Raw genomic sequence first — 12,800 nt, forward strand, 5'->3', positions numbered from 1 at the left:
TGGTTGCTATATATCAAAAAAGATATAGCGGAATTAGAAAAGGTTCAAAGAAGAGTGACCAAAATGATAAAGGGGATGGAACTCCTCTCATATGAGGAAAGGCTAAAGAGGTTAGGGTTCTTCAGCTTGGAAAAGAGATGGCTGAGGGGGAATATGATTGAGGTCTACAAAATCCTGAGTGGTGTAAAATGAGTAGAAGTGAATTGATTTTTTTTATTCATTCCAAAAGTACAAAGACTAGGGGACACTCAAGGAAGTTACATGGAAATATTTTTTTTTTAAATAGGAGGAAATATTTTTTTCACTCAATGAATAGTTAAGCTCTGGAATTCTTTTCCAGAGGATGTTGTAACAGCAGTTAGTGTATCTGGGTTTTAAAAAGGTTTGTACAAGTTTCTGGAGGAAAAGTCCATAGTTTGCTATTGAGGCAGTCATAGGGAAGCTACTGCTTGCCCTGGAATTAATAGCATGAAATGTTGCCACTATTTAAGTTTCTGCCAGGTACTTGTGACCTGACTTGGCCACTGTTGGAAACAGGATACTGGGCTAGATGGACCATTGGTCTGACCCAGTATGATTATTCTTATGTTCTTATTAATGTGAAGAATAGTTCCTCTCAGTTATCCAAGCCATAATGAACCACACCCTTGGCTTCATGGACAATACAATGAACAAAGCCCAAAGGACCTAGGTTTGTTCATTGTATTGTATTGTCCATTGTATTGTATTGCCTGGATACATCCTAGCTTGAACCAAGTGCAAAAAGTGCTGGTACTGGAAATATATAGTCGCAAATCTAAAATGCATCCACTACTGTCACAATTCTAACAGTTGACCCCAAGACTGAATACCATTCATAAAGTTCATAAGGTTCAGGAAAAATAATTCAAAACATAACTACTCAAAAAAGTTATTTATCTGTATATGCAGTGTAAATAAACCATTGGCTCTACAGAGCTGTGTTTCAGGATATCCTTCATCAGGAACCCCGATACCCAACAGTCTGAAGTTGCAATTGAACAGCAGTTGGCCTTCCAAGATGGTGATTGTGGTCCATCTTGGAAGACTAATGGCTGTTGAATTAATTAATTAATTTTGTACATTTTTGCATTCTCTACTGTCCTTGGTTTTGATTGCACATTGAAAATTTTGGTTTGGGGATTATTTGTATGTATTTCCTGGTTTTGGTTTGTTGTTGGATTTATTTCTCTACCTTTGCAAAATACAGGCATTTATGTAGATGCCATTTATAGAACTCTCTCTGGGCTAGATTCTATATATCGTGCTTAAAAAATCAGCACAGACAGTTGCACCACGTAAAACGGTGTAGACTTTGACGCCTAAATTAGGCATGGGCCAAGTGTATTCTATAACAATGTTCATAGATTTTAGAACCACCCATGAACCGCCTATTCCTTGCCCATGGTCATGCCCCCTTTTCAGCTATGCACCTTAAAATTTACGCACATCACTTCACAAAATAAGCTTAGATAGTTGTGTGCTAAATTCTAATTATTGGCAATCAGTACCAATAATTGCTTATTAATTGGCAATGATCAGCACTGATTGTTTTCTTAACTAAATAATTAAGTTGCACATGCAAATCCAGAATACGACCAGGCTTGTACATGCAATTTAAGTAGCACTATATAGAATCCAGGGTCTGTGTACAATTCTGGAGACCACATTTTCAAAAAGATATAAACAAGATGGAGTTGATCCAGAGGGCAACTGCTAAAGTGGTCTGTGGTCTTCATCATAAAGATAACAGGGAAAAGCTTAATGATTTCAATCTATATACTTTGGAAGAAAGGAGGTATGATAGAGACATTTAAATACCTCTATTTCATAAATGCACAGGAAGCGGGCCTCTTCCAAAGAAAAGAAGCTCTGGAATGAGTGGGCATAGGATTTTTATTTATTTATTTATTGCATTTGTATCCCACATTCCCCCACCTATTTGCAGGTTCAATGTGGCTTACATAGATTTGATAACATTGTCATAGCTGGATATCACATACAGTTAGTTATGTGTGGCAATTATGAAGGGGAGAGGGAAGAAGGAAGAGAGTTGTTAAGGTAGTTATAGAGGGTGTGCGATCATAATTGAGTGGACTTAGTGAAGTTATAGGTTTTCATTGTAGGCCTTGTTGAAGAAGAATGTTTTCAGAGATTTTCGGAACATAGTTGTTTCTTTGATTGCTTTCAGGTCTGTAGGTAATGCATTCCATATCTGCGTGCTCTTGTAAAAGAAGGTAGTGGTGTGCATCAGCTTGTATTTAAGTCCTTTGCAGCTGGGGTAGTGCAGGTTGAGAAATTTGCGGGATGATCTTGTGGCGTTTCTGGGAGGTAGGTCCACGAGGTTTAGCATATAGATTGGGGCGTCTGCATGAATGATTTTGTGTACAATTGTGCAGATCTTGAACGCAATGCGCTCCTTAAGTGGAAGCCAGTGAAGTTAAAAGGGTATGTAGTCAGGAATTATCTAAGGAAATGTTTCTTTATGGAAAAGGTGATAGACATGCAGAAAAGCCTCCTAGCGGAGGTGATGGAGACAACAAGGACTGTGTATGAATTCAAGGAAGTATTGGACAAGCACAGAGGATCTCTAAGGGAAGGTAGGGGGTTCTAGAGGTTAGTAGTTGGTGTAGTTGAGCAGACTGGATACACCATATGGTCTTTGCTGTCATTTTCTTTGTTTCTATGTTTCTTTGTATACAATTTACAGTAAAATTTCCCAATGAAATTATTCATTTCTATCAATCTTTATTTGTTCCATTTGTAAAGACATTTCAAAGAGACTGAATGATGATGTGATTGTAAATGGTTACGTTGTTGCTAATGGAAGAAATAGTTGAAAACCCATTTGCTTGATTTTATGTTTTTATGACATATTACTGTCAAGTGTTTTATTTGGCAAACTGAGAAACCAAGGGTGCTTTAGGTTCTTTAAAATTATTTCCTCAGCAGCACTACTGTTTTGCTCACAGTCAACTGATTCACATAAACATTGTGGATCACATTTGACAGCACTATGTACAGATACATTCATGATAAATTTTAATTTCTTACTACAGATGTTAAGAATATTTTTATGTTAAAGTATAAAATACATATACACTGTTATGCTACCTTGATTTTACAATAAATTAACTTTGGTTTAAAGAAATTCATGCTGAAGTTGAATCTAGAACATAGCCAAACTTAACATTTCAATGAGTAATAACAGCATAGATAGTGAAGTACTCAATGAGCTTAGAACTCACATGACAAAAAAAAACATGAGACACACCTTAGCACTGAAGCAAATGTCTTTTGATAACAAGATGCATCTTTCAAAACAACAGCATGTCTTCTGATCCTTGAAAAAATAAATTGGCAAACAGCACTTTTGTCCAGAAAATAAGAATTTCACAATGAAATGTGTAAATACAAAATACAATTTGTACTGAACATTGAAGATTATACAAAAATATTATTGTTCATGTTGAGATATGAGATTCTCCTTAAAGGCAAATTAACACTATCAACTGGACTTCCTACAATGATTCATTTATCTTCATGTGCTATTTGATCCAGAGACTATTCTGCTCTTTGTGCAAGCAGAAGGGTTATCACACTATCAGGCTCATTTTCGAAAGAGATGGATGTCCAAAAAGTGACATAAATCGGCACTTGGACGTCCATCTCTCAGACATCCAAATCGGTATAATCAAAACCCAATTTTGGATGTCTCTATCGGAAGTCCGTCGCAAGGATGTCCAAATCTCAAGGGGGCGTATCAGAGGCATGGTGGAGGTGGGACTTGGGCATTCCTAAGACTTGGACATCTTTGAGCCATAATGGAAAAAAGCAAAGACGTCCATGACTAACACTTGGACGTTTTCACCCAGACCTGTTTTTATTACGAATAAGGCACAAAAAGGTGCCCGAAATGACCAGCTGACCACTGGAGGGAATTGGGGATGACCTCCTGTTACTCCCCCAGTGGTCACTAACCCCCTCCCACCCTCAAAAAACATAATTAAAAATATTACTTGCCAGCCTCAGATGTCATACTCAGGTCCAAGACAGTGCACGAAGGTCCCTGGAGCAGTTTCGTAGTAGGTGCAGTGCACTTCAGACAGGTGGACCTAGGCCCATACTCCACTACCTGTTACATTTGTGGAGGAAACAGCGAGCTCTCCAAAACCCACCAGAAATCCTCTGTACCCACATATACAGTGGGGGAAATAAGTATTTGATCCCTTGCTGATTTTGTAAGTTTGCCCACTGACAAAGACATGAGCAGCCCATAATTGAAGGGTAGGTTATTGGTAACAGTGAGAGATAGCACATCACAAATTAAATCCGGAAAATCACATTGTGGAAAGTATATGAATTTATTTGCATTCTGCAGAGGGAAATAAGTATTTGATCCCCCACCAACCAGTAAGAGATCTGGCCCCTACAGACCAGGTAGATGCTCCAAATCAACTCGTTACCTGCATGACAGACAGCTGTCGGCAATGGTCACCTGTATGAAAGACACCTGTCCACAGACTCAGTGAATCAGTCAGACTCTAACCTCTACAAAATGGCCAAGAGCAAGGAGCTGTCTAAGGATGTCAGGGACAAGATCATACACCTGCACAAGGCTGGAATGGGCTACAAAACCATCAGTAAGACGCTGGGCGAGAAGGAGACAACTGTTGGTGCCATAGTAAGAAAATGGAAGAAGTACAAAATGACTGTCAATCGACAAAGATCTGGGGCTCCACGCAAAATCTCACCTCGTGGGGTATCCTTGATCATGAGGAAGGTTAGAAATCAGCCTACAACTACAAGGGGGGAACTTGTCAATGATCTCAAGGCAGCTGGGACCACTGTCACCACGAAAACCATTGGTAACACATTACGACATAACGGATTGCAATCCTGCAGTGCCCGCAAGGTCCCCCTGCTCCGGAAGGCACATGTGACGGCCCGTCTGAAGTTTGCCAGTGAACACCTGGATGATGCCGAGAGTGATTGGGAGAAGGTGCTGTGGTCAGATGAGACAAAAATTGAGCTCTTTGGCATGAACTCAACTCGCCGTGTTTGGAGGAAGAGAAATGCTGCCTATGACCCAAAGAACACCGTCCCCACTGTCAAGCATGGAGGTGGAAATGTTATGTTTTGGGGGTGTTTCTCTGCTAAGGGCACAGGACTACTTCACCGCATCAATGGGAGAATGGATGGGGCCATGTACCGTACAATTCTGAGTGACAACCTCCTTCCCTCCGCCAGGGCCTTAAAAATGGGTCGTGGCTGGGTCTTCCAGCACGACAATGACCCAAAACATACAGCCAAGGCAACAAAGGAGTGGCTCAGGAAGAAGCACATTAGGGTCATGGAGTGGCCTAGCCAGTCACCAGACCTTAATCCCATTGAAAACTTATGGAGGGAGCTGAAGCTGCGAGTTGCCAAGCGACAGCCCAGAACTCTTAATGATTTAGAGATGATCTGCAAAGAGGAGTGGACCAAAATTCCTCCTGACATGTGTGCAAACCTCATCATCAACTACAGAAGACGTCTGACCGCTGTGCTTGCCAACAAGGGTTTTGCCACCAAGTATTAGGTCTTGTTTGCCAGAGGGATTAAATACTTATTTCCCTCTGCAGAATGCAAATAAATTCATATACTTTCCACAATGTGATTTTCCGGATTTAATTTGTGATGTGCTATCTCTCACTGTTACCAATAACCTACCCTTCAATTATGGGCTGCTCATGTCTTTGTCAGTGGGCAAACTTACAAAATCAGCAAGGGATCAAATACTTATTTCCCCCACTGTAGGTGCCCCCCTTCACCAATAAGGGATGTGGTAGTGGTGTACAGTTGGGGGTAGTGGGTTTTGGGGGGGTTGGGGGGCTCAGCACACAAGGTAAGGGAGCCTTGTACCTGGGAGCATTTTATGAAGTCCTCTGCAGTGCCCCCTAGGGTGCCTGATTGCTGTCCTGGCATGTCAGAGGGACCAGTGTACTACAAATGCTGGCTCCTCCCATGTCCAAATGGCTTGCATTTGGACGTTTTAGACTTGGACGTCTTTGTGTTCAAAAATCGCCAAAAACCAAAGATGGACGTCCATTTTTTTCGACAATGACCTTCTCCCTGCCTCCGAATTTGGATGTTTTACAAAGATGTCCAAATTCTGACTTAGATGTTTCTTTCGAAAATGCCCCTCTATCTCACATAATGATGATGCCTAGTTTTATATTACCATTACGAGAGAGTTGGTTCAAATACACAGAGCGAACAAACCTCAAATGTTTCATTATCTCCTTATTAGCACTGTAGATATTTTTAGTTAAGTTTGGATCATAAATGCTGCCGATCCTTTGTTAGTATGGAAATGTGTGCACTTATAAATGCATTGACCATTGTTATGCATCCCATCAAATGCAGACTATAAAGACAGCAGAGGAAGCAACAGGAACGCAGACATAGACTCAGTGTTGTATCAGGAAGTTACAATCAGCTGCCATTCTTATCAGGAATTACATTTTTACCACAGATATCTATGTAAGACCTTTCATATTCAGATATATTACAAGGCAGCTACAAATGTAAGGGTCATCTAATTCCACAGTAAGTTATGCTGATATAAAGAAAATCTTTTCAAGGCTTTGAGTGTTGCAACTTGGATACACTGAAAAAAAATTCAGTGACAGAAAATTGTACAAGTTTGCAGTAGGCTGTGTCGTGTGCAGTGAGTGATAAGTCATCTCTGGACCCTTTCAAGGAGAATAATCACATTTTTTGCAGAAATTCAAGTCAGAGCTTCAAGTCTGCCCTGGATTTTCCCAGCTATTTAGCACTTGGAACTGTATGCTTCAGATCACAATAATTCAGAAAAGTTGATTAGATAGCTGGCTGCACTTTTTATTTTCTGTTCAAACTGCTGTAGTAATCTGAGTCAATCCTAGGTCACGTGATATTTCTCTTTCTTGTGGAGATAAAGAAGACAGTTCCAGTGCTAGTCATACTGGCTTGTTTGTCCCATCAACATCCTTCATGTTTGGCTGGTCCTGAACTATGTTTCTGACTCGACTGGTGCCTTGCTGGTCTAGTCTCACTTTTGACGGTATGCAAAAGTCTTTGAAGCATCTTTTGAAGTTTTCATCCAGAAAAGCGTAAAGAATGGGATTTAGACTACTGTTGGTATAACCTAATGCAATGCAGCAATAATACATGGAAATCACTGTTGTATTTTGGGGTACATCCACAAGAGCCTCTACCAGGATAAAAATATGAATAGGGGTCCAGCAGATAATGAAAACGGCCACAACCACGAGGACCAGCCTGGTAATGCGACGAAGGTTTCTGTCTTTTTCTCGAGATCCCGAGAGAAGCCGCACACTTTTCAAGCGCAGTATCATTAGGGTGTAGCAAATTGTTATAATGAGAACTGGAATGATAAATGCAAATACAAAGACACAGATTTTCATGAGAGTGTCCCAATACCAGTAAGGAGACGGAAACTGAAGTGCGCATTCTATTCTACCTGGAGAAGATATGGAAAAGATAGGAAACTGTTTAGTTTAATGTATACTGGATACTTCTACCAACAAAACAATAATCCAAAGATGCTCTGTTAAACAAAACAATTTATAGAACTGTATACACAGGGCTTTTTTGAGGAGGTACTTGGGGGTACTAAGTACCAGCACCTATTTCATTGTCTACTAAAATTGACCCATGGACCCCAAGTTTTAATGAAAAAGCTCAGGCTCTACACACCAATTCTGCCTTGTCATAGATTCTGTGACTGGTTGCAGGGAGCTTGGCTATTGTGGGGTGAGTCCCTCGGTGATCACCCCACCCCTGAAGGGTGGCCTAGCATTTGAGTACCGGCACCTTTTTTGCTAGAAAAAACGCACTGTGTATACATATTGTTCAATGAGCATAAACTATTTGTACCACTGTTGATTTATGCTACCTTCGTATAACAATTGCAAGTTTGCTTTATTTTGACTAGCCAAACAACATGTTACTGAATTTCAAAAAAAGATATCGTCAAGATACAATATTTCAAAAGCAGTTCCAGACTCAGCTGGAAAAATTGATACCAAACTATTCTTCTACTAATACCTTCTATATGCTGCTTAAAATTCTCAAACTTGAAAACCTTTGTAAACCAGTCATATCTAGTATTGTTATATTCACAGAGGTAATATTTAGATTAAAGAAACAGACTTGTCAGAAATATAGGCCTAGATTCTATATATGGGGCCCGAAAATTCCGTGCAGAAAAAAAATACACCTAGGCGTATTCCATAAAGTATGCCTATATTTTATAGAGGGCCCCTTTTACTAAGCGGCAGTAAGCCCAACACGGGCTTACTGCTTGCTAAACAGGAAGTACCGCTGGGCTACCACAGCAACCCGGTGGTACATCTTACCTCTAGCGCAACATCATATGCGGTGCTACAAAAATATATTTATTTTTATAGCGCCAGAGTGTAACCGGCTGTAATTGGGCAGTGCCGCAAACTGCCTGGTTAATGCTGGGTTGGCGTAGGAGCCCTTACCGCCACCTCAATGGGTAGAGGTAAGGGCTCCTCTGAAATGACCGCACGGCCATTTTGTGCAGGAAAGAGAGATTTCTCTTTTACATGCTGCTGTAAAAGGGGGCCTCGGTGTGTGTGAAAAACACGCGTCAACGCCAGCGAAGGCCCCCTTTTGCAATGGCTTGGTAAAAGGAGCAAGAATGTGCCAAAAGTTCCAGGTGGTTTGTAGAATATGGGGAGCACCCATCTGCTCAAATAAATTTAGTCACAGGCAGTTACATCAAATAAAACATGGTATAAATACTGATGCCTAAATTAGGTGCAAAGCAAGTTTGTTCTATAACAATGCACATAGATTTTAGAAATGCTCATGAACCTACCATGTCATGCCCACTTTTGAACTGTGTTCCTTAGAATTTAAGCACAGCACATTATAGAAAGCACATAGACAGTTATTCACGTAAATTCTAATTAATGCCAATAATTTTGTTACATTTGTACCCCGCGCTTTCCCACTCATGGCAGGCTCAATGCTGCTTATATGGGGAAATGGAGGGTTAAGTGACTTGCCCAGAGTCACAAGGAGCTGCCTGTGCCTGAGGTGGGAATTGAACTCAGTTCCTCAGGACCAAAGTCCACCACCCTAACCACTAGGCCACTCCTCCACTCACAATCATTGCTTGTTAAGTGGAAAGTATTGGTGCTGATTGGCTTGTTAAATAATTAAGTTGCATGCACAAATCCAGAACACCACTGGATTTGCTCGCGCAACTTAAGACGCACTATATAGAATCCAGGGGGTAGTACAAAACAGAGTCAGTTTCAATCAGGAACTAGTAGCTATCCCAAGCATACTCATTGTCACAATAGATATAACATCCCCTGTGCATTTGGCATAGCTGCATGCTCACGTTTCTAAAACAAATATGTAACCTAGGCTATGAATATTTCCCCAATTTATAAATCCATCTTTCCAGCAAAATGCCCAAATACATATGATTATTATTAAAATTATAAAGCAGGATGTAAAAAAAAGCATAAAATCTATAAAGCAGTTTTCAATACAAAAACATAAAAATAACATGACCTATAAGTATTACATAGTAAATAATTTAAAGAAATATACATGTATCCCCAGATTTTATGGTGTCCTATTACTAAGGCTAAGCAGCGGTAACTACTACCGCGTGCTTCCCGTGTGCCAAAATGCACTACCGCGGGGTGCATTCAGGCATCCTGCAATAGTTCAGGCATCTGCACACACTTCTCTAGGGATGTATTTGGGGGGCGGGGGAGGGTGGACAGTAGGCATTCCAACGCTAATCAGCACAGCTGCATAGCTCATGTGTTATTGGCCACACGCTAATTTGGAAATTAGTACCTGGCTATTTTACAGCCTCAGTGCACAGGGAAACCCACAAACTAATTATAGTGCATGGCCCCTTTTAGCACAGCTTAGTAAAAGGCCCCTATATATGATGCCCAAAATTGGGTGCCTATTCAAGATGTGCACCCAACTAAATTGGCTAAGTAGCCAATTAATGCCAATAATTTAGAACTAATTGACAGTAACTGGCACCAATTTGGATTTACACACATCATGTTATGTGATATTTATAACAATGTGTGCCCAGATTGCATAGGGTACAATCCAAAATGGGGCGTGGCCATTGGAGGTGCATGGGTGCATCAGGGGTGTTCCTACATTTTCTTGCACTGTTATAAAATATCGGGGATGTGCACCCAAATTGGGCAGTGGAAATTATACCCGGTTTCTGTAGGTGGAAGTCCTGGCACCCAAATTTGTACACCAAACTCTTTGAGTGCCTATTATAGAATGGCATTGATTTTTTAGTGTCATTTACTGAATCTAGCCTATAATATTATGACAAATAATCCATACAAGAAAAATTGCAAAATAAAAACATTTTGACCCACAGATATTTCAGAATCAATAATATCTATTATATTTACAAATCATGGAGATTTCTATAATTACCAAAATAGAAACATAGTATGCTAAATTTAAATGGCAAAATTGGAAAATAAATCCCCAATTGGATGCCACACCAAGTTTTTCAGATATAACTGGTAGATTGACAATATTTTTATGATTTAGATCAAGAGATATTTCAATGGTTCCAAAACCTGTCCTGGGGGCTCCCCAGCCAGCCATTTTTACAGGATATCTACAATGACCATTAGAGAGATTTGCATGTAGTGGAGGCAGTGCATACAAATCTCTCTCATGAATATTCATTATGGATTTCCTGAAAACCTGACTGGCTGGAGAGCCCCCAGGACAGGTTGAAACCACTGGGATAAGTGACTCTTAAACAAACTTGTTTTTATTCATTCCATTTTTCAATCAATCATATTCATATTAAATTATTCCACATTTTTGGACACAGTGTTTGTTCAGATAGACATCTGTAAACGTCTGTACACAGAAAAACAATAAAGGGATGCAATTATCTTCATAGTTCTACTTTCTACCATTCAGATAAAAATAGTTCTTAATATAGATCCAAACCTCACCATAGTACCATATATTTTAAACACAAAAAATAGGAATAAACACTGCAAAGCTCTGGTCGAGTTCTTCAAACAAAAAGGCTATGACCTTAAAATCATTATCCATTTTTAAGGGAGTTCTGAGAGAACAAGAAGTCTCTCTAAGTAAGTGAATATTATTTTGCTGTGATATATGATAATTTAAGCTTGGGATGGAGGAAAATTTGAAGGTCTATAGATAAAACCTGTTTTTAATTTAATGAAACAAAACAAGCATTAGTCATTAGCTTGTTAAAATATTTTAAAATAGGCCTCACATTTTTTGCCCTAGATTGTATTTTAATGTTACAGACCATGGACAGTAAAAAAAAATAAGGTATAAGATAGATTATCAGGTCTCAATTTGTTCCATTAGTTTGTATTTGTTAGAGCTATAGAACAATAAAAAGATTTTAGTTACGCTTATCAGCTACAGAACCTGTTATTTTAGCGTATTTTTATACAGAAAAATGCCATTCAACAGAGCTGAATTGGGTGTTAATGAAGGTACTTTTAGGAAGGTAAAATAGATGCAAAGGTCACTTTGGCATGCTAAATAGATTGCTAATCATCAAAAGGGCTGTTGGAAGCATTTTCCTTAGAAGCAAATTGATATAGATAGGAAATGTGCTAAATACCTTCTTTTCTGAGGGACTTCTGAGAGAAGAGGAAGACTCTTGGGTAAGTGAATATTACTTTGCTGTGAAAGTTTGGTTATTTAAGCTTGAGATAGAAGAGAATTTGTAGATTTATTATAAAAAATCTGTTTTATTTTATTTACAAAGGCAATTAAATATTAGCTTGATAAAATAGTTTCAAATTATTTTGCCCTAGTTTAGATTTAGGGGGGAAGTTATCAGCATGGGCTACTGTTAAGTCAGGTTATTTTACTACAAGTCAGGTTTAGCACAGGGTCCCATTTTATGCATTGAGACCCTGTGCTTAAATAAACTGACAACAGTAGTCCACATTGAAATGTCCCCCTTAATGTTTAGAGCCCTAGAGCTGTCAAAAATAAGGTAGTAAATAGCTTATCAGGTATCAATTCTTTTGCCTAGTTTAGACTTGACAAGGTATCTGAGCAGTTAAAAATAAGGTATTAAATAGTTTATCTGGTCTCAATTATTTTTCCCTAGTTTAGATTTAACTGATAAATCCCTAGAACAGTTAAAAATAAAGTATTAAATAGCTTAGCAAGTCTCCGCTTTTTGCACTGGTTAGGCTTGATAAGGTATCTGATACCTTAACTTTGATTGTTCTAGGGCTTTAACAATTAAATCTAAACTAGGGCAAAAGAATGGAAACATTATATGGCAGTTTGACCCCTAGCAGTAGACTTAGAATTAAAAGACACTACCTCACCAGATGTTTTTTGCAACGTCAAGTCCATTTTATTCAGCATAAGCCAAATGTTCTCTAGGCTGATCTCCGGAGTTTTCTCACGAGGATTTACCTCGGAACACAGTGTATTCTGCAGGGTTGGTCCCTCGCTTGGTGAGCCTTTTATCGCACTTCCGGCGATTTGAGAAATCACCCCCAACTCCGCAGTCAACGCTGGACACGGAGGCAACATTGTCAGTGGTGGAGAGAAGGAGACTTCCTCTCCCAGCGTTGACTCCCCTTCTCCAGTCGTCAGCGCTAAGGGATCCGTATCCCTCATTTTCGTCGAGGAAGCGGTGAGGAAGCGTTCGATGTTTTGCTGGGTCGGGGTGGAGG

At 39.6% G+C, this 12,800-nt stretch overlaps 1 protein-coding gene across 3 annotated transcripts in view; it reads right to left on the reverse strand.

Annotated features, from left to right (window-relative positions):
- Positions 1–7,001: 7,001 nt before the first annotated feature.
- OPRK1 (opioid receptor kappa 1) overlaps positions 7,002–12,800 on the reverse strand; it is a 30,914-nt gene continuing 25,115 nt past the window's right edge. For 2 of the 3 annotated variants that reach the window (XM_030190142.1, XM_030190144.1), the window contains exon 3: positions 7,002–7,521. In XM_030190142.1, coding sequence (XP_030046002.1) covers positions 7,002–7,521 — 520 coding nt within the window. Of the gene's footprint in view, positions 7,526–12,800 lie in introns of all 3 variants that reach the window. The other variant, XM_030190143.1, reaches the window with a different exon arrangement.

Source organism: Microcaecilia unicolor, chromosome 1 (genome assembly GCF_901765095.1).
Source record: "Microcaecilia unicolor chromosome 1, aMicUni1.1, whole genome shotgun sequence".
In the NCBI taxonomy this organism is placed as follows: domain Eukaryota; kingdom Metazoa; phylum Chordata; class Amphibia; order Gymnophiona; family Siphonopidae; genus Microcaecilia; species Microcaecilia unicolor.